Source organism: Streptopelia decaocto, assembly GCF_964273445.1.
Source record: "Streptopelia decaocto genome assembly, chromosome: 28".
In the NCBI taxonomy this organism is placed as follows: domain Eukaryota; kingdom Metazoa; phylum Chordata; class Aves; order Columbiformes; family Columbidae; genus Streptopelia; species Streptopelia decaocto.
Window position 1 is genome coordinate 442616 of NC_138683.1, and position 20907 is coordinate 463522.

Below are 20907 nucleotides of genomic sequence, written 5' to 3' on the forward strand. Positions count from 1 at the left end.
GGAGATGCAGGTAATTAGCGCTAATTAGCGCTCATTAACACTCATTAGGGGGGGGAGGTGGGTTCGAGGGGGTTAATTGGGGTTAATTAGGGATAATTGGGGTTAATTAGGGGTCATTGGGGTTGATTAGGGGGTATTAGAGAGGGTTAAGGGGTCATTAGGGTCGTTAGGTGGTAATTAGGGGTAATTAAGGGGTAATTAAGGGGTAATTAGAGGGGAATGAGGGGGATGGATCCATAGGAATATATGGGGGGATAAGGGGTTAATTAGGGGGAATTGGGGTTAATTAGGATAATTGGGGTTAATTAGGGATAATTGGGGTTAATTAGGGGATACTAGAGGTCGTTAAGCGGTAATTAGAGTCATTAGGTTGTAATTAATGGTAATTAAGGGTAATTAGAGGGGAATGAGGGGGATGGATCCATAGGGAATATATGGGGGGATAAGGGGTTAATTAGGGGGAATTGGGGTTAATTAGGGGGAATTTGGGTTAATTAGGGGTTATTGGAGTTAATTAGGGGGTATTAGAGAGGGTTAAGGGGTAATTAGTGGTAATTAAGGGGTAATTAGAGGGGAATGAGGGGGATGTAATCAATGTAATTAATGTAATTAGTTAATGTAAGTAATTAATGTAATGCATGTAATTTATTAGGCTGTAATTAGTGGGGCTGGCTGAGTTATATTTGATTAATTTGAGTAATTAATTAGTGGTAATTAGGGATGATAATGAGGCAGTGGGCTTGGAAATAACACTAATTAACAAGGAGTAATTAATTAGGGGAATGGTAATTAATGTCTGGTGTTTAATTAGGGTGGATAATTAATGAGGGGAGTAATTAATTAGTGGGATGGTAATTAACATCTGGTGATTAATTAGGGTGGATAATTAATGAGGGGGATCAATTAATGAGGGTGATGGGGGGGGGGGGGATGGGCCAAGGCACCCAATGAGTGGGGGGTGATTAATTAATAACTAATTAATTGGGGTTAATTGGGGGGGGGGGGGGTTAGGGGGGTTAACGGGGGGGTCGTTAGCGGCTCGTTAGCGCTAATTGGGGTTAATTAGCGGTAATTAGTCCCTGCAGATCGCGGCGTTCCTGTTCACCGTGTGCCACGTGGTGCTGCTGGTGCAGGATTGGTTCACCGACCCACTGATCTATAGGTCAGACCCATAGCGACCCATAGACTGCCCCATAGGGACCCATAGGGACCCATAGAGACCCATAGCGACCCATAGGGACCCATAGACTGACCCATAGGGACCCATAGGGACCCATAGGGACCCATAGAGACCCATAGAGACCAATGGGGACCCATAGCGACCCATAGACTGACCCATAGGGACCCATAGAGACCCATAGAGACCAATGGGGACCCATAGCGACCCATAGACTGACCCATAGGGACCCATAGGGACCCATAGAGACCAATGGGGGTATAGAGACCCATAGACTGACCCATAGGGACCCATAGGGACCCATAGAGACCCATAGAGACCCATAGACTGACCCATAGGGACCCATAGAGAACAATGGGAGTCAATGGGGGTCAATGGGGATCAATGGGAGTCAATGGGGATCAATGGGAGTCAATGGGTATCCATGGGAGTCGATGGTAGTCAATGTGGGTCAATGGGGGTGAATGGGAGTCAATGGGGGTCAATGGGACCCATAGAGACCCATAGAGACCCATAGAGAACAATGGGAGTCAATGGGGGTCAATGTGAGTCAATGGGACTCATAGGGACCCATAGGGACCCATAGAGACGCATAGGGACCCATAGATCTGACCCAGAGGGACCCATAGGGACCCATAGAGACCCATAGATCTGCCCCATAGTGACCCATAGGGACCATAGAGACCCATAGTGACCCATAGCGACCCATAGAGACCCATAGACCCATAGAGACCCATAGAGACCCATAGAGACCCATAGAGACCCATAGACTGACCCATAGGCACCCATAGGGACCCATAGAGACCCAGAGACCCATAGGGACCCATAGAGAACAATGTGAGTCAATGGGAGTCAATGAGGGTCAATGGGGATCAATGGGAGTCAATGGAGGTCAATGGGGGTCAATGGGGGTCAATGGGGTCAATGGGGGTCAATGGTGGTCAATGGGAGTCAATGGGGGTCAATGGGGGTCAATGGGGGTCAATGGGGGTCAATGGTGGTCAATGGGAGTCAATGGGGGTCAATGGGGATCAATGGGAGTCAATGGGATCAATGGGAGTCAATGGGGGTCAATGGGGGTCAATGGGGATCAATGGAGGTCAATGGGACCCATAGAGACCCATAGAGACCCATAGAGACCCATAGAGACCCATAGAGAACAATGGGAGTCAATCGGGGTCAATGGGGGTCAATGGGAGTCAATGGGGATCAATGGGGGTCAATGGGAGTCAATGGGGATCAATGGGAGTCAATGGGGGTCAATGGGGATCAATGGGAGTCAATGGGACCCATAGAGACCCATAGAGACCCATAGAGAACAATGGGGGTCAATGGGAGTCAATGGGGGTCAATGGGGATCAATGGGAGTCAATGGGGATCAATGGGAGTCAATGGGAGTCAATGGGACACATAGAGACCCATAGAGACCAATAGAGACCCATAGAGACCCATAGATCTGCCCCATAGGGACCCATAGAGACCCATAGGGACCCATAGAGACCCATAGAGACCCATAGGAACCCATAGAGACCCATAGATCTGCCCCATAGTGACCTATATGGACCCATAGAGACCCATAGATGTCCAACCCCCCCGCATCTGCCCCATAGTGCCCCCCAGGTCCCGTTCTACCCCCAGCCCCCATCCTGCCCCATAGATCCGTGGGGCTGCCCCATAGATCCCGTCTCCCCACAGGTTCCTGCAAACGGCCGAGATGGTGAAGCCGCCAGGCCCCGCCCCCAGCGCTGGCCCCGCCCCCGAGAGCCACGACCAGCCCCCCGAGTTCAACCCCCACCTCGGTGAGACCCATAGCGACCCATAACTGACCCATAGAGACCCATATCTGACCCATAGTGACCCATAGAGACCCATAGACACCCATAACTGACCTATAGGGACCCATAGCGACCCATAACTGACCTATAGGGAACTATAGCGACCCATAACTGACCCATAGAGACCCATATCTAACCCATAGTGACCCATAGAGACCCATAGACACCCATAACTGACCTATAGGGACCCATAGCGACCCATAACTGACCCATAGAGACCCATATCTAACCCATAGTGACCCATAGAGACCCATAGACACCCATAACTGACCTATAGGGACCCATAGCGAGCCATAACTGACCTATAGTGACCCATAACTGACCCATAGAGACCCATAACTGACCCATAGAGACACATAGTGACCCATAACTGACCCATAGAGACCCATAACTGACCCATAGAGACCCATAGAGACCCATAGACACCCATAACTGACCTGTAGGGACCCATAGCGACCCATAACTGACACATAGCGACCCATAACTGACCCATAGTGACCCATAACTGACCCGTAGAGACCCATAGCGACCCATAACTGACCCATAGTGACCCATAAGTGACCCATAGCGACCCATAGAGACCCATAACTGACCCATAGGGACCCATAGCGACCCATAACTGACCCATAGTGACCCATAAGTGACCCATAGCGACCCATAGTGACCCATAAGTGACCCATAGCGACCCATAGAGACCCATAACTGACCCATAGCGACCCATAGAGACCCATAGGCACCTATAACTGACCCATAACTGACCCATAGCGACCCATAACTGACCCATAGAGACCCATAACTGACCCATAGGGACCCATAGCGACCCATAACTGACCCATAGTGACCCATAACTGACCCATAGTGACCCTTAACTGACCCATAGAGACACATAGAGACCCATAACTGACCCATAGCGACCCATAGAGACCCATAGCGACCCATAGAGACCCATAACTGACCCATAGAGACCCATAGCGACCCATAGAGACCCATAACTGACCCATAGAGACCCATAGTGACCCATAACTGACCCATAACTGACCCGTAGCGACCCATAACTGACCCATAGCGACCCATAACTGACCCATAGAGACCCATAACTGACCCATAGGGACCCATAGCGACCCATAACTGACCCATAGCGACCCATAAAGACCCATAACTGACCCATAGGGACCCATAAAGACCCATAACTGACCCATAGGGACCCATAACTGACCCATAGTGACCCATATCTGACCCATAGAGACCCATAGGCACCTATAACTGACCCATAACTGACCCATAGCGACCCATAACTAACCCATAGCGACCCATATTTGACCCATAGGCACCCATAACTGACCCATAACTGACCCGTAGCGACCCATAACTGACCCATAGCGACCCATAACTGACCCATAGGGACCCATAGCGACCCATAACTGACCCATAGAGACCCATAACTGACCCATAGGGACCCATAGCGACCCATAACTGACCCATAGTGACCCATAACCAACCCATAGTGACCCATAACCAACCCATAGAGACCCATAACTTCCCATCCCCAGCCCCATAAGTGCCCCCAGCCCCTTAAGTGCCCCCCAACCCCATAAGTTCCCATCCCCAGCCCCATAAGTCCCCCCCAGCCCCATAAGTCCCCCCCAGCCCCATAACTTCCCACCCCATAACTTCCCCCCAGCCCCATAAGTGCCCCCAGCCCCACAAGTCCCCCCCAGCCCCACAAGTGCCCCCCAGCCCCACAAGTCCCCCCCAGCCCCATAAGTGCCCCCAGCCCCATAAGTGCCCCCAGCCCCATAAGTTCCCCCCAACCCCATAAGTGCCCCCAGCCCCACAAGTGCCCCCCAGCCCCACAAGTGCCCCCCAGCCCCATAAGTGCCCCCAGCCCCACAAGTGCCCCCCAGCCCCATAAGTGCCCCCAGCCCCACAAGTGCCCCCCAGCCCCACAAGTGCCCCCCAGCCCCACAAGTGCTGCCCCATAAGTGCCCCCCCCGCCCCGCAGTGTTCGTGCAGACCCGGGTGCCCCCCGAGAGCTTCTCCCCCCGGCGCCTGCGGGAGATGCAGCGAGTGCTGGAGACCATGATGGAGCATTCGCACCTCAGGTTCAGGGGTGCGCCCGGATGCCGGGGTCCCTGGGGCACTCCTGGGTCCCTTGGGGCACTCCTGGGTCCCTGGGGCACTCCTGGGTCCCTCCCGAACGCCTGGGTCCCTTGGGGCATTCCTGGGTCCCTCCCGCACTCCTGGGTCCCTGGGGCACTCCTGGGTCCCCCCGAACGCCTGGGTCCCTGGGGCACTCCTGGGTCCCTCCCGAACTCCTGGGTCCCTTGGGGCACTCCTGGGTCCCTTGGGGCACTCCTGGGTCCCTCCCGAACTCCTGGGTCCCTTGGGGCACTCCTGGGTCCCTCCCGCACTCCTGGGTCCCTCCCGAACTCCTGGGTCCCTTGGGCACTCCTGGGTCCCTCCCGAACTCCTGGGTCCCTCCCGAACTCCTGGGTCCCTCCCACACTCCTGGGTCCCTTGGGGCACTCCTGGGTCCCTCCCGAACTCCTGGGTCCCTCCCGAACGCCTGGGTCCCTTGGGGCACTCCTGGGTCCCTCCCAAACTCCTGGGTCCCTTGGGGCACTCCTGGGTCCCTCCCGAACTCCTGGGTCCCCTGGGGCACTCCTGGGTCCCTCCCAGAACTCCTGGGTCCCGCAGGGTCACTGTCCATGCTGGACCCGCCCCCTGAGAGCGAGGTGAACCTGTTCCTGCTGCCGCCATTGGAGGACGAGAGCGAGGACCCGCCCCCCCGCGCCGGTGAGTGACAGCGCCGGGGACCCAGGCGTCCGGGGGACCCAGGAGTGCGGGAAGGGACCCAGGAGTTCGGGGCGGAACCAAAAAGTTGGGGGCGGAACCAAAAATTGGGGGCGGAACCAAAAAGTTGGGGGCGGAACCAAAGTTCGGGGTCGCGGGGGCAGGGAGGGGGAGGTGTAGAGGTGGCACCGAGGCGCCTGGGGGGACCGGAAGTGATGTTGCACCGAGGCAAATGGGGGGGAAACGAGCAGTTTGGGGCTCCCGGTTGGGTTTTGTTCATCCCGTTCGTTTATTGAATTTCAAGGGGACCCAGGAGTTCGGGGGGGACCCAGGAGTTCGGGAGGGACCCAGGAGTGCCCCAAGGGACCCAGGAGTGCCCCAAGGGAACTAAGTGTTCGGGAGGGACCCAGGCGTCCGGGAGGGGACCCAGGAGTCTGGGAGGGACCCAGGAGTTCGGGAGGGACCCAGGAGTCCGGGAGGGACCCAGGAGTTTGGGAGGGACCCAGGCGTCCGGGAGGGACCCAGGAGTGCCCCAAGGGACCCAGGAGTTCGGGAGGGACCCAAATAGGGGACCCAGGAGTTGGGGGCGGAACCAAAAAGTTGGGGGCGGAACCAAAGTTCGGGGTCGCGGGGGCAGGGAGGGGGAGGTTTAGAGGTGGCACCGAGGTGCCTGGGGGGACCGGAAGTGATGTTGCACCGAGGCACATGGGCGTCCGGCAGCCCCCCAGCTGTTTCCCGCCGTTCCCCGTTTCCGCGGCGCCTCCTGCTGGTTCCTCCTGGGGCGGCTCCGCGGGCGCCTCCTGGGGGCGGGGGAGGGCGCCCCTGGGGCCCAGCCTGCTCACCGAGAGGAACTGGTGAGACTGGTTTATACTGGTTTATACTGGGAGGGGCTGGGGGGGCACTGGGAGGGTCAATGGGAGGGTCAATGGGGGTATTGGGTGGGTCTGGGATGGACTGGGAGTCACTGGGAGGGGACTGGGATGGAGTGGGGGGCAACTGGTTTATACTGGGAGGGACTGGGGATATACTGGGATGGACTGGGAGGGACTGGGGGGGAAATTGGGAGGGACTGGGGAGCACTGGGAGGGTCAATGGGATGAACTGGGAGGGTTAACGGGGGTATTGGGAGGGACTGGTTTATACTGGGAGGGACTGGGATGGACTGGGAGTCACTGGGAGGGTTAATGGGATGAACTGGGGGGGTCAATGGTGGAACTGGGATGAACTGGGAGTCACTGGGAGGGTCAATGGGATGAACTGGGAGGGTCAATGGTGGAACTGGGATGAACTGGGAGTCACTGGGAGGGTCAATGGGATGAACTGGGATGAACTGGGAGTCACTGGGAGGGGATTGGGATGGACTGGGAGGGACTGGGAGTCACTGGGAGGGTCAATGGGGGTATTGGGAGGGACTGGTTTATACTGGGAGGGACTGGGAGAGACTGGGAGGGTCAATGGGATGAACTGGGATGGACTGGGAGTCACTGGGATGGACTGGGAGTCACTGGGAGGTCAATGGGGGCAACTGGTTTATACTGGGAGGGACTGGGGATATACTGGGATGGACTGGGAGAGTCAATGGGGGGTATTGGGAGGGACTGGGAGTCACTGGGATGGACTGGGATGAACTGGGAGGGTTAATGGGAGTCACTGGGATGAACTGGGAAGGTCAATGGGGGCACTGGGATGGACTGGGGGGGAACTGGTTTATACTGGTTTATGCTGGTTTATACTGGGAGGGGATGGGGGGGGCACTGGGAGGGTCAATGGGAGTCACTGGGAGTCACTGGGAGGGTCAATGGGATGAACTGGGAGGGTCAATGGGGGCAACTGGTTTATACTGGGAGGGACTGGGAGGGTCAATGGGGGAACTGGGATGGACTGGGGGGGAACTGGTTTATACTGGTTTATGCTGGTTTAGACTGGGAGGGGGTGGGGGGGGCACTGGGAGGGTCAATGGGAGTCACTGGGATGGACTGGGAGGGACTGGGAGTCACTGGGAGGGTCAATGGGATGAACTGGGATGAACTGGGGGGGACTGGGAGGGTCAATGGGGGTATTGGGAGGGACTGGTTTATACTGGGAGGCACAGAAAGGGTCAATGGGAGTCACTGGGATGAACTGGGACATACTGGGATGAACTGGGAGGATCAATGGGGGGTCAATGGGGGCACTGGGATGAACTGGGAGGGTTAATGGGATGAACTGGGAGGGTTAATGGGGGAACTGGGATGAACTGGGAGTCACTGGGATGGACTGGGAGTCACTGGGAGGGTCAATGGGATGAACTGGGAGGTCAATGGGGGCAACTGGTTTATACTGGGATGGACTGGGAGGGTCAATGGGGGCACTGGGAGGGACTGGGGGGCAACTGGTTTATACTGGTTTATACTGGGAGGGTCAATGGGGGTATTGGGAGGGAACCGGGATGAACTGGTTTATACTGGGAGGCCACACCCCCACCCATACTGGTCCATACTGGTCCATACTGGTCCATACTGGTCTATACTGGTCCGTACTGGTCTGTACTGGTCCATACTGGTCCGTACTGGTCCATACTGGTCCATACTGGTCTATACTGGTCTATACTGGTCCCTACTGGTCTATACTGGTCCATACTGGTCTATACTGGTCCGTACTGGTCTGTACTGGTCCATACTGGTCCATACTGGTCCATACTGGTCCATACTGGTCTATACTGGTCTATACTGGTCCGTACTGGTCTATACTGGTCCGTACTGGTCTATACTGGTCTATACTGGTCCGTACTGGTCTATACTGGTCCATACTGGTCCATACTGGTCCATACTGGTCCATAGGTTCCATTACGCCGCCCGGATCTGGGACGGGGTGAAGAAATCGTCGGCACTGGCCGAATACGGGCGGTTACTGGGCTGAACTGGGGGGACCCAGGCGTCCGGGAGGGACCCAGGAGTGCCCCAAGGGACCCAGGAGTGCCCCAAGGGACCCAGGCGTCCGGGACCAATAAACCTCCTCGTTCCGCCCTTCTCATTCATTTATGAGCGTGTTAATTATATTCCCCAGTCTCTAATTAACCCCCCCGCCCCCTAATGACCGCCATAATGATCATTAATTAACCCGCGGGATTCTTAATTAACGCTAATTCGATGAATTCTACTGCGCATGCGCGCCGCCAAGGCGCGAAACCCCGGCGGACTGATCAACCGAGCCCGGCGGCCCCACCGCCTAGAGCGGCGCCGCGCAGCGCAACGCATGCGCAGAGCCCTCGGGCGGAGCGGAGTACCATAGAGAACAAGCCACCCTCCCACACCCCGAGGGTGCAGAGCGGCTTCCGGCGGCCGCCTGCGCGGTTTCCGGTGCATGGCGGCGATGCCGGAGCTGCGCTTCAAACGCGTCGTGTCCGTGACGAGCGCGGATCCGGTAACGAAAAGCGGGGAAAACGGGCAAAAATGGGCGAAAATGAGGGAAAATAAGGGGGGAGCGGCGGCGAACGAGGCGGCTCCGCCCCCCCCAGCGCCACCCGGCCGAGAATCTGCTGGAACCCGAGCGCGGCGGCCGCTGGAGGGCGGGAAAGGCGGGAGAGAAGCGGATCAGCGCCGAGCTGGAGGTGGGGCGGGCTGGGGCACTCCTGGGTCCCTTTTGGGGCACTCCTGGGTCCCTTTGGGGGGGTTTGGGGCACTCCTGGGTCCCTCGGGGCGCTCCTGGGTCCCTCTGGGGCACTCCTGGGTCCCTCTGGGGCACTCCTGGGTCCCTTTGGGGCACTCCTGGGTCCCTTTGGGGGGGTTTGGGGCACTCCTGGGTCCTTTGGGGCACTCCTGGGTCCCTTTTGGGGCACTCCTGGGTCCCTTTGGGGCACTCCTGGGTCCCTTTGGGGGGGTTTGGGGCACTCCTGGGTCCCTTTGGGGGGGTTTGGGGCACTCCTGGGTCCCTCTGGGGCACTCCTGGGTCCCTTTGGGGGGGTTTGGGGCACTCCTGGGTCCCTTTGGGGCACTCCTGGGTCCCTTTGGGGGGGTTTGGGGCACTCCTGGGTCCCTTTGGGGGGGTTTGGGGCACTCCTGGGTCCCTTTGGGGCACTCCTGGGTCCCTTTAGGAGGGTTTGGGGCACTCCTGGGTCCCTTTTGGGGCACTCCTGGGTCCCTTTGGGGGGGTTTGGGGCACTCCTGGGTCCCTCTGGGGCACTCCTGGGTCCCTTTGGGGGGATTTGGGGCACTCCTGGGTCCCTTTGGGGGGGTTTGGGGCACTCCTGGGTCCCTTTGGGGCACTCCTGGGTCCATTGGGGCACTCCTGGGTCCCTCCTGAAGTCCTGGGGCACTCCTGGGTCCCTTCCCGGATGCCTGGGTCCCTTGGGGCGCTCCTGGGTCCCTTCCTGAACTCCTGGGTCCCTTGGGGCACTCTTGGGTCCCTTCCTGAACTCCTGGGTCTCTGGGGCACTCCTGGGTCCCTCCCGAATGCCTGGGTCCCCGGGGCATTACTGGGTCCCTCCTGAACTCCTGGGGCCCGTCCTAAAGTCTTTGGGCACTCCTGGGTCCCTTGGGGCACTCCTGGGTCCCTCCCAAACACCTGGTTCCATGGGGCACTCCTGGGTCCCTCCCGGACGCCTGGGTCCGCAGCTGGAGGGGGAGGGGCCCATCCACTCCGTCCACATCGGCAACGACGGCTCCGCCTTCGTGGAGCTGCTGGTGGGAAAAGCGGCCGGCGGCGACTTCCAGGTGACCTTGACCTCCCCGTGACCTCCCCGTGACCCCTCCCCTTGGCCTTGACCTCCCTGTGACCCCGTGACCCTTGGGCTTGACCTCCCTGTGACCCCTCCCCTTGGCCTTGACCTCCCTGTGACCCCGTGACCCTTGGCCTTGACCTCCCCGTGACCCCTCCCCTTGGCCTTGACCTCCCCATGACCCTGCTACCCTTGGCCTTGACCTCCCCGTGACCCTTGGCCTTGACCTCCCTGTGACCCCATGACCCCTCCCCTTGACCTCCCTGTGACCCTGTGACCCCTCAACCTTTGGCCTTGACCTCCCTGTGACCCCGTGACCCTTGGCCTTGACCTCTCCGTGACCCCTCCCCTTGGCCTTGACCTCCCCATGACCCTGCTACCCTTGGCCTTGACCTCCCCGTGACCCTTGGCCTTGACCTCCCTGTGACCCCATGACCCTTGGCCTTGACCTCCCTGTGCCCCCTCCCCTTGGCCTTGACCTCCCCGTGACCCCTCCCCTTGGCCTTGACCTCCCCATGACCCTGTGACCCTTGGCCTTGACCCTGCTGTGACCCCGTGACCCTTGGCCTTGACCTCCCCGTGACCCTTGGCCTTGACCTCCCCGTGACCCTGTGACTCTTGGCCTTGACCTCGCCGTGACCCCTCCCCTTGGCCTTGACCTCCCCGTGACCCCACCCCTTGCCCTTGACCCCGCCGTGACCCCGTGACCTTTGCCCCCAGGTGCTGCTGCCCACGGCCGCCTTCCTGTCGCCCAATGAGAGCCGGGCAGGGGCGGAGCTTGGGCGGGTGCGGCTCTTCGGGCCCCAATCGCTGGTGAGGGGCGTGGCCGAGGAGCGCTGGGACCGCGTCCGATTGGTCTGCACCCAACCCTACTGCCAGGTGGGCGGGGCCCGGACGCCTGGGTCCGCTGGGGCACTCCTGGGTCCCTGGGGCATTCCTGGGTCCCCTCCCGGACGCCTGGGTCCCCCCATGGGCTGGGAGGGATAGTGGGATCACTGAGACATTACTGGGAATCCCCGAACTCCTGGGTCCTTTGGGGCACTCCTGGGTCCCTCCTGAATTCCTGGATCCCCCATAACTCCTGGGTCCCCTCCCGAACTCCTGGGTCCCCTCCCGAACTCCTGGGTCCCTCCCCGAACTCCTGGGTCCCATCCCCGAACTCCTGGGTCCCCCATAGCTCATGTCCCTTGGGGCACTTCTGGGTCCCTTGGGGTACTCCTGGGTCCCTCCCGAACTCCTGGGTCCCCTCCCGAACTCCTGGGTCCCCCATAACTCCTGTCCCTCCCGGATGCCTGGGTCCCTTGGGGTACTACTGGGTCCCTTGGGGAACTCCTGGGTCCCTCCCGAACTCCTGGGTCCCCCATAGCTCGTGTCTCTTGGGGCACTCCTGGGTCCCTTGGGGTACTCCTGGGTCCCTCCCGAACTCCTGGGTCCCCCATAACTCCTGTCCCTCCCGGACGCCTGGGTCCCTTGGGGTACTCCTGGGTCCCTTGGGGAACTCCTGGGTCCCCTCCCGAACTCCTGGGTCCCCTCCCGAACTCCTGGGTCCCCTCCCGAACTCCTGGGTCCCCCATAACTCCTGTCCCTCCCCGGACGCCTGGGTCCCTCCCCGGACGCCTGGGTCCCTCCCCGGACGCCTGGGTCCCTCCCGGACGCCTGGGTCCCGCAGACCCGCCCTTTCGGTCTGGCCTTCGTCCGGCTCTTCTCCTCCCCCGACGACACCCCCGCCGGCCCCTCCCCCCCCGTGAGTCTCACCCCTCCCCCCCACCCCCCCCCGTGACCCCACCCCCCCCACCCTGACCTTTGACCTCTGCCCCTCCCCCCAGAGCCGCCGCCTGGGCCCCTTCAAGCTCCGCGAGGGGGGGTCGAGCCCCCCCCGCCCCCCCGGAGCCCTGTTCTACCAGCGCCCCTCCCCCACCGCAGGTCAGCCCGGACGCCTGGGTCCCTTTTTGGGGGGGGGTTACCCTGGGGGAGGGTCCCCGGACGCCTGGGTCCCTATTGGGGGGGTTTCCCGGACGCCTGGGTCCCTCCCGGACGCCTGGGTCCCTTTTGGGGGGGGGTTCCCCGGACGCCTGGGTCCCTCCCGGACGCCTGGGTCCCTTTTGGGGGGGTTTCCCGGACGCCTGGGTCCCTATTGGGTGGGTGATGGGGAGTCCCCGGACGCCTGGGTCCCTTTTTGGGGGGGTCCCCGGACGCCTGGGTCCCTCCCGGACGCCTGGGTCCCCTCTCTCCCGCAGCCCCTCCCCCCCCAGCCCCACCTGGTCCCAGTTTTGCCGTCGCCGCCCTCGGAGGCTCCGCCCACAAGGTAAGACACGCCCCCTCATTGGCCACGCCCCCTCATTGGCCACGCCCCCATTGGGGGACCCTGGGATGGATCAATTGCCTCATTCTTGGCCTCTAATTAATCCCTTGGGGTGTTAATTACCCCTCCCTCTGTGTCTTAATTAATCCTCCTGTGTCTTAATTACCCCCCCCAGCCCTTAATTACCCCCCCAGCCCCTAATTAGCCCCCCCAGCCTCTAATTACCCCCCCAGGCTCTTAATTACCCCCCAAGGATCTTAATTCTTTCCCCTTAACTCACTAATTACCCCCTAGGAGCGTTAATTATCCCCCTCCCGCTGTCCTAATTACCCTTCCCAGCCTTTAATTACCCCCCAAGATCATTAATTACAATCCCCAGTCCCTAATTACCTCCTACGAGGTGTTAATTAGTCTCTTAGGGGTCTTAATTACCCCCCAGAGCTGTTAATTGTCCACTAAGGCTCTTTATTATGCATCCTAATTAATTTCTAAGCGCTTAATTATTGTTTAGGGGTATTAATTAGTTTCTCAAGGGTCTTAATTAGTTCCCATCCCCTAATTAACTACTAATTAACACCAATTATTAATTAACAGGCCGCCAAGCGTCGCCCGTCCCCCAAAACCAATGGAAAAGCTTCGAAAGTGCCCAAAGCCGCCCGGACGCCTGGGTCCCCGTCCCGGACGCCTGGGTCCCCTCCCCGGACGCCTGGGTCCCCGCCGGGGGGCCCGATCCTGGGGGGGGTGGTGCTGGTGCTGAGCGGCTTCCAGAACCCCCTGAGGAGCCAATTGCGTGAGGCCGCGGCCGAGCTGGGCGCCGCCTACAGCCCTGATTGGACGGCGCGGAGCACCCACCTGGTGTGAGTGGACACGCCCCCCCCGAGGGACCCAGGAGTGCCCCGAGGGACCCAGGAGTGCCCCAGGGACCCAGGAGTGCCCCAAGGGACATGGGAGTTTGGGAGGGACCCAGGAGTGCCCCAAGGGACATGGGAGTTTGGGAGGGACCCAGGAGTGCCCCAAGGGACCCAGGAGTTCAGGAGGGACCCAGGAGTGCCCCAGGGACATGGGAGTGTGGGAGGGACCCAGGAGTGCCCCAAGGGACCCAGGAGTGCCCCAAGGGACATGGGAGTTTGGAAGGGACCCAGGAGTGCCCCAAGGGACCCAGGAGTGCCCCAGGGGACCCAGGAGTTCAGGAGGGACCCAGGAGTGCCCCAGGGGACCCAGGAGTTCGGGAGGGACCCAGGAGTGCCCCAGGGACCCAGGAGTTCGGGAGGGGAACCCGCGAGTTCGGGAGGGACCCAGGAGTACCCCAAGGGACCCAAATAAGGGACCCAGGAGTTCTGGGGGGAACCCAAATAGGGGAACCCAGGAGTTTGGGGAGGGACCCAGGAGTTCGGGAGGGGGACCCAGGCGTCCGGGCGCGTGGACCCAGGCGTCCGAGGGACCCAGGCGTCCGGTGCCCCCCCCCCAGGGCCGCGTTCCCCCGCACCCCCAAAGCCGCGGCCGCTCGTTCCGGGGGGGGATTCGTGGTGGGACCCGCCTGGATCTGGGACTGTCGGCGAATGGGGCGGCGCCTCGACGAGAGACCGTGAGCCCGGCCACGCCCACCCCGGCCACGCCCACCCCGGCCACGCCCACCCCAGGCTCCGCCCACCCTGTTCCTTCCCACCCCCATTCATTCCCACCCCATTCACTCCCATTGGGGCCCATACAATGGGGCCTATTGAGGGTTAAGGGGAGGCCACGCCCACCAGGGGGTGGGCACAGGGAGGCCACGCCCACCCCAGGCTCCGCCCAACCTGTTCCTTCCCACCCCCATTCACTCCCACCCCATTCACTCCCATTGGGGCCCATGGAACAGGGTTAAGGGGAGGGTTAAGGGGAGGCCACGCCCACCAGGGGGTGGTCACAGGGAGGCCACGCCCACCCCAGGCTCCACCCACCCTGTTCCTTCCCACCCCCATTCACTCCCACCCCATTCACTCCCATTGGGGCCCATGCAATGGGGTCTATTGAGGGTTAAGGGGAGGCCACGCCCACCAGGGGGTGGGCACAGGGAGGCCACGCCCACCCCAGGCTCCGCCCACTCAATTTTTCCCACCCCACTCACTCCCATCCCATTCACTCCCATTTGGGCCCATGGAACGGGGTCTATTGAGGGTTAAGGGGAGGCCACGCCCACAAGGGGGTGGTCACAGGGAGGCCCCGCCCACCCCAGGCTCCGCCCACCCTGTTCCTTCCCACCCCCATTCACTCCCACCCCATTCACTCCCATTGGGGCCCATAGAACAGGGTTAAGGGGAGGCCACGCCCACCAGGGGGTGGGCACAGGGAGGCCACGCCCACCCCAGGCTCCGCCCACTCCATTCACTCCCATCCCACTCACTCCCACCCCATTCACTCCCATTGGGGCCCATACAATGGGGTCTATTGAGGGTTAAGGGGAGGCCACGCCCCCCTTGGGAGGGGCTTAATGAGGCCACACCCACCAGGCATGTGGACACAGGGAGGCTCCGCCCACCCCAGGCTCCGCCCACCCCATTCACTCCCATTGGGGCCCATACAATGGGGTCTATTGAGGGTTAATGGGAGACCACGCCCACCTTGGGGGGGGCACTTGAGGCCACGCCCCCTTTGGGAGGGTCTTAAGGAGGCCACGCCCACCCCATTTAAAGCCATTGGGGCCCCTCAGGTACCTCCTGGATGGCTCCGCCTCTTCCGGGAGTGAGGGGGAGGGGCCAGAGGAAGCCCCACCCACCAAGAGCCCCGCCCGCAAGGTACGCACAGGGCCCGGACGCCTGGGTCCCTGGGGAACTCCTGGGTCCCTCCCGGACGCCTGGGTCCCTTCTCACCCCTCCCCCTTTTCTCTCTTTCAGGCTCCTCCCCCACCAGACCCCGTGACCCCGGTGACCTCTGACCCCCCGGGTAGGACACGCCGCCCCCTCCCCCATCTTCAGAAAGGGGACCCAGGCGTCCGGGAGGGACCCAGGAGTTCCCCAGGGACCCAGGCGTCCGGGCCTCACCCATCCCCCTCCCATCCAGGTTCTGATTCGGGCGACGACAACGACCAATCAGAGGGGTGAGTGGGCGGGGCCCGGACGCCTGGGGCACTCCTGGGTCCCTCCCGGACGCCTGGGTCCCCTCTCACCCCTCCCCCGCCCAGGGATGATCCCTACGGAGGCTCCACCGAGGAAAACAGCGAAGAGGAGGAGGAGGAGCAGCCCATCCCCCCCCTGCCCGGTACGGCCGGACGCCGGGGTCCCTGGGGCACTCCTGGGTCCCTCCCAAACGCCTGGGTCCCTTGGGGCATTCCTGGGTCCCTGGGGCACTCCAGGGTCCCTGGGGCATTCCTGGGTCCCTCCCAGAACTCCTGGGTCCCTCAGGCACCCTTGGGTCCCTTGGGCTTTTCCAGGGGCATTCCTGGGTCCCTTGGGGCATTCCTGGGTCCCTTGGGCACTCCTGGGTCCCTCCCAGAACTCCTGGGTCCCTCCCAAACTCTTGAGTCCCCTTGGGGCACTCCTGGGTCCCTCCTGGAACTCCTGGGTCCCTTGGGCCATTCCTAGGTTCATTGGGGCATTCCTGGGTCCCTCCCGAACTCCTGGGTCCCTTGGGGCACTCCTGGGTCCCTCCCGAACTCCTGGGTCCCTTGGGGCACTCCTGGGTCCCTCCCGAACGCCTGGGTCCCTTGGGGCACTCCTGGGTCCCTTGGGGCACTCCTGGGTCCCTTGGGCACTCCTGGGTCCCTTGGGGCACTCCTGGGTCCCTCGTGGAACTCCTGGGTCCCTTGGGCCATTCCTAGGTTCATTGGGGCACTCCTGGGTCCCTTGGGGCACTCCTGGGTCCTTGGGGCACTCCTGGGTCCCTTGGGGCACTCCTGGGTCCATGGGGCACTCCTGGGTCCCTTGGGGCACTCCTGGGCCCCTGGGGCACTCCTGGGTCCCTCCCGAACGCCTGGGTCCCTTGGGGCACTCCGGGGTCCCTTGGGGCACTCCTGGGTCCCTCCCGAACACCTGGGTCCCTTGGGGCACTCCTGGGTCCCTTGGGGCACTCCTGGGTCCCTTGGGGCACTCCGGGGTCCCTTGGGGCACTCCTGGGTCCCTCCCGAACTCCTGGGTCCCTTGGGCACTCCGGGGTCCCTTGGGGCACTCCTGGGTCCCTGGGGCACTCCGGGGTCCCTGGGGCACTCCGGGGTCCCTCCCGAACGCCTGGGTCCCTTGCAGATTTCTTCCAGGACCGAAGCTTCTTCTTCCACGGGGAGTTCCCGGCGGGGGAGGGGCGGCTGCTGCAGCGCTACGTGGTGGCGTTCGGGGGGTGAGCTGCTGGTTATACTGGTTTATACTGGTTTATACTGGTTATACTGGTTTACACTGGTTTATACTGGTTATACTGGGATATACAGGTTTATACTGGTTATACTGGGACATACTGGTTATACTGGGATATACTGGGCTATACTGGTTTATACTGGGTTATACTGGTTGTACTGGGTTGTACTGGGTTGTACTGGGTTATACTGGGATATACTCGGTTGTACTGGGTTATACTGGGTTATACTGGCTTATACTGGCTTATACTGGCTTATACTGGGATATACTGGGATATACTGGGTTGTACTGGGTTGTACTGGGATATACTGGGATATACTGGGTTGTACTGGGTTATACTGGTTGTACTGGGTTGTACTGGGTTATACTGGGATATACAGGTTTATACTGGGATATACTGGGATATACTGGTTAATACTGGTTATACTGGTTTATACTGGTTATACTGGGATATACTGGAATATACTGGGTTATACTGGTTAATACTGGTTATACTGGTTTATACTGGGTTGTACTGGGATATACTGGGTTGTACTGGGTTATACTGGGATATACAGGTTTATACTGGTTATAATAGGATATATTGGGTTATAGTGGTTTATACTGGTTATACTGGGATATACTGGGATATACTGGGTTGTACTGGGTTGTACTGGGTTGTACTGGGTTGTACTGGGTTATACTGGGTTGTACTGGGTTATACTGGGTTGTACTGGGTTATACTGGGTTATATTGGTTATACTGGGATATATTGGGTTATACTGGTTTATACTGGCTTATAGTGGTTTTTACTGGTTATACTGGGATATACTCTGTTGTACTGGGTTATACTGGTTATACTGGGATATACTTGGTTGTACTGGCTTATACTGGCTTATACTGGGATATACTGGGATATACTGGGTTGTACTGGGATATACTGGGATATACTGGGTTGTACTGGGTTATACTGGTTGTACTGGGTTATACTGGGTTGTACTGGGATATACTGGGTTGTACTGGGTTGTACTGGGATATACTGGGTTGTACTGGGATATACTGGGATATACTGGGATATACTGGATTGTACTGGGTTGTACTGGGATATACTCGGTTGTACTGGGTTATACTGGTTGTACTGGGTTATACTGGGATATACTGGGATATACTGGGTTGTACTGGGTTGTACTGGGTTGTAGTGGGTTGTACTGGGTCATACTGGGATATACTCAGTTGTACTGGGTTATACTGGTTTTTAGTGGTTATACTGGGTTATACTGGTTCTACTGGGTTATACTGGTTGTACTGGGTTATACTGGGATATACTCGGTTGTACTGGTTTATACTGGGTTATACTGGTTTATACTGGTTATACTGGGATATATTGGGTTATACTGGTTTATACTGGTTATACTGGGATATATTGGGTTATGCTGGCTTATACTGGTTGTACTGGGATATACTCGGTTATACTGGTTTATACTGGGTTATACTGGTTATACTGGGATATATTGGGTTATACTGGCTTATACTGGTTGTAGTGGGATATACTGGGTTATACTGGGTTGTACTGGGATATACTTGGTTATACTGGTTTATACTGGGTTGTACTGGTTATACTGGGATATACAGGTTTATACTGGGTTATACTGGGACATACTGGGATGTATTGGGTTATACTGGTTTATACTGGGGTATACTGGGTTATACCGGTTATACTGGGATATACTGGGTTGTACTGGGTTGTACTGGGTTATACTGGGATATACTCAGTTGTAATGGTTTATACTGGTCCATACTGGTCCATACTGGTCCATACTGGTCTATACTGGTCTATACTGGTCCATACTGGTCCATACTGGTCCATACTGGTCCATACTGGTCCATACTGGTCCATACTGGTCTATACTGGTCCATACTGGTCCATACTGGTCCGTACTGGTCCGTACTGGTCCATACTGGTCCATACTGGTCGGCAGGTCCGTGTCCCCGTACATGAGCGACTCGGTGACCCACGTGGTGACGTCACAGGATTGGGACCCGGCCTTCGATGAGGTGGGCGGGGCCCGGACGCCTGGGTCCCTCCCGGACGCCTGGGTCCCTGGGGCACTCCTGGGTCCCTCCCGGACGCCTGGGTCCCTCCCGAACTCCTGGGTCCATTGGGGCACTCCTGGGTCCCTCCTGAACTCTTGGGTCCCTTGGGGCACTCCTGGGTCCCTCCCGGACTCCTGGGTCCCTTGGGGTACTCCTGGGTCCCTTCCTGAACTCCTGGGTCCATTGGGGCACTCCTGGGTCCCTTGGGGCACTCCTGGGTCCCTCCCGGACTCCTGGGTCCCTCCTGAACTCTTGGGTCCCTTGGGGTACTCCTGGGTCCCCTGGGGAGTGGGGGGGTGGACTCAACCAAGGGGGCGTGTCCTGACCTCGGCCCCGCCCCCAGGCGCTGGAGCTCCGCCCCTCGCTGACCTTCGTGCGTCCCCATTGGCTGCGGCTCTGCGGGGAGCAGCAGCGCCCCCTGCCCACCCAGCCATTCGCCGTGCGCCCGTGACGTCATCGTGACGTCGTCATGACATCATCATGACGTCATCACCCCCTCTCTTCCCCCCCCCCCCTTCCGGCTCCAGTTTGGGGCGTTTTGTGCTGAAATAAAGTGGTTTTGGGGCAATAAACACATGGGTGGGGTCCACCTTGGGGGGTGTTGCCCTTTTAAGGAGCGTTGCCGCTTTAAGAATGTCCCCACTAAGCCGACATTGCCCTTTTAAGACTGTCCCCACGTAGTGCGTTGCCCCTTTAAGAGGCCTCGTTGCTTTAAGACTGGCCCCACTAAGAGGCTATTGCCCCTTTAAGAGGCGTTGCCCCTTTAAGAGGCGTCGCCCCTTTAATACTGGCCCCATTAACTGCGTTGCCGCTTTAACAGGCGTCGCCGCTTTAAGAGTGTCCCCACTTAGGGCATGGCCCTTTTAAGAAGCATTGCCCCTTTAAGACTGTCCCCACTAATAGGGCGTTACCACTTTAAGAGGCGTTGCCGCCTTAAGGGTGTCCCCACTTAGTGTGTTGCCCCTTTAAGAGGCGTTGCCCCTTTAAGAGGCGTTGCCCCTTTAAGACTGTCCCCACTAATAGGGCATCGCCCCTTTAAGAGGCATTGCTGCTTTAAGAGTGTCCCCATTTAGTGTGTTGCCCCTTTAAGAGGCGTCGCCGCTTTAAGAATGTCCCAACTAATAGGGCGTTACCACTTTAAGAGGCGTTGCCGCCTTAAGGGTGTCCCCACTTAGTGTGTTGCCCCTTTAAGAGGCGTTGCTGCTTTAAGACTGTCCCCACTTAGTGTGTTGCCCTTTTAAGAGGCGTCGCCGCTTTAAGAATGTCCCCACTAATAGGGCGTTACCACTTTAAGAGGCGTTGCCGCCTTAAGGGTGTCCCCACTTAGTGTGTTGCCCCTTTAAGAGGCGTTGCCGCCTTAAGGGTGTCCCCACTTAGGGCGTTGCCCCTTAAAGAGGCGTTGCCGCTTTAAGAGTGTCCCCACTCATAGGGCGTTGCCACTTTAAGAGGCGTTGCCGCTTTAAGAGTGTCCCCACTTAGTGTGTTGCCCCTTTAAGAGGCATTGCTGCTTTAAGAGTGTCCCCACTTAGTGTGTTGCCCTTTTAAGAGGCGTTGCTGCTTTAAGACTGTCCCCACTTAGTGTGTTGCCCCTTTAAGAGGCGTTGCTGCTTTAAGACTGTCCCCACTTAGTGTGTTGCCCTTTTAAGAGGCGTCGCCGCTTTAAGACTGTCCCCACTAATAGGGCGTTACCACTTTAAGAAGCGTTGCCG

General features: G+C 59.1%; 3 protein-coding genes across 5 annotated transcripts in view; 2 read left to right on the forward strand and 1 right to left on the reverse strand.

Moving 5' to 3' along the window:
- The window catches only part of ATP4A (ATPase H+/K+ transporting subunit alpha), an 86318-nt gene that overhangs the window by 60993 nt on the left and 4418 nt on the right, over positions 1 to 20907 (reverse strand). The window lies entirely within an intron of this gene.
- SMG9 (SMG9 nonsense mediated mRNA decay factor) lies at positions 1080 to 8811 on the forward strand. The gene is made up of 6 exons (XM_082073844.1): positions 1080 to 1162; positions 2873 to 2976; positions 5015 to 5122; positions 5710 to 5808; positions 6443 to 6659; positions 8625 to 8811. Exons 2-6 carry the CDS (start codon positions 2892 to 2894, stop codon positions 8701 to 8703), a joined length of 588 nt encoding a protein of 195 aa, XP_081929970.1. The 5' UTR covers positions 1080 to 1162; positions 2873 to 2891; the 3' UTR covers positions 8704 to 8811.
- On the forward strand, positions 8938 to 19764 carry XRCC1 (X-ray repair cross complementing 1). 3 transcript variants are annotated; one of them, XM_082073831.1, is made up of 16 exons: positions 8948 to 9207; positions 9302 to 9394; positions 10398 to 10496; positions 11222 to 11380; positions 12171 to 12245; positions 12328 to 12424; positions 12739 to 12806; positions 13398 to 13660; positions 14272 to 14388; positions 15493 to 15577; positions 15677 to 15725; positions 15843 to 15879; positions 15964 to 16040; positions 17021 to 17111; positions 19084 to 19159; positions 19542 to 19764. In XM_082073831.1, the coding sequence occupies exons 1-16, from the start codon at positions 9148 to 9150 to the stop codon at positions 19647 to 19649; spliced, it is 1554 nt and encodes a 517-aa protein (XP_081929957.1). In that variant the 5' UTR covers positions 8948 to 9147; the 3' UTR covers positions 19650 to 19764. The 3 variants fall into 3 exon arrangements, with proteins under 3 accessions (XP_081929959.1, XP_081929958.1, XP_081929957.1); XM_082073833.1 differs by lacking the exon at positions 14272 to 14388 and having other exon boundaries at positions 8938 to 9207; XM_082073832.1 differs by lacking the exon at positions 12171 to 12245 and having other exon boundaries at positions 8945 to 9207.

Coding starts and splice junctions, on each gene's coding strand:
- XRCC1 (XM_082073831.1), top strand. CDS start 9,148: ATGGCGGCGATGCCGGAGCTGCGCTTCAAACGCGTCGTGTCCGTGACG. Junction 12,807..13,397: donor TCGGAGGCTCCGCCCACAAG/GTAAGACACGCC, acceptor ATTAATTAACAG/GCCGCCAAGCGTCGCCCGTC. Junction 15,578..15,676: donor CCAAGAGCCCCGCCCGCAAG/GTACGCACAGGG, acceptor TCTCTCTTTCAG/GCTCCTCCCCCACCAGACCC.
- SMG9 (XM_082073844.1), top strand. CDS start 2,892: ATGGTGAAGCCGCCAGGCCCCGCCCCCAGCGCTGGCCCCGCCCCCGAG. Junction 5,123..5,709: donor TTCGCACCTCAGGTTCAGGG/GTGCGCCCGGAT, acceptor TGGGTCCCGCAG/GGTCACTGTCCATGCTGGAC. Junction 5,809..6,442: donor GGACCCGCCCCCCCGCGCCG/GTGAGTGACAGC, acceptor TCGCGGGGGCAG/GGAGGGGGAGGTTTAGAGGT.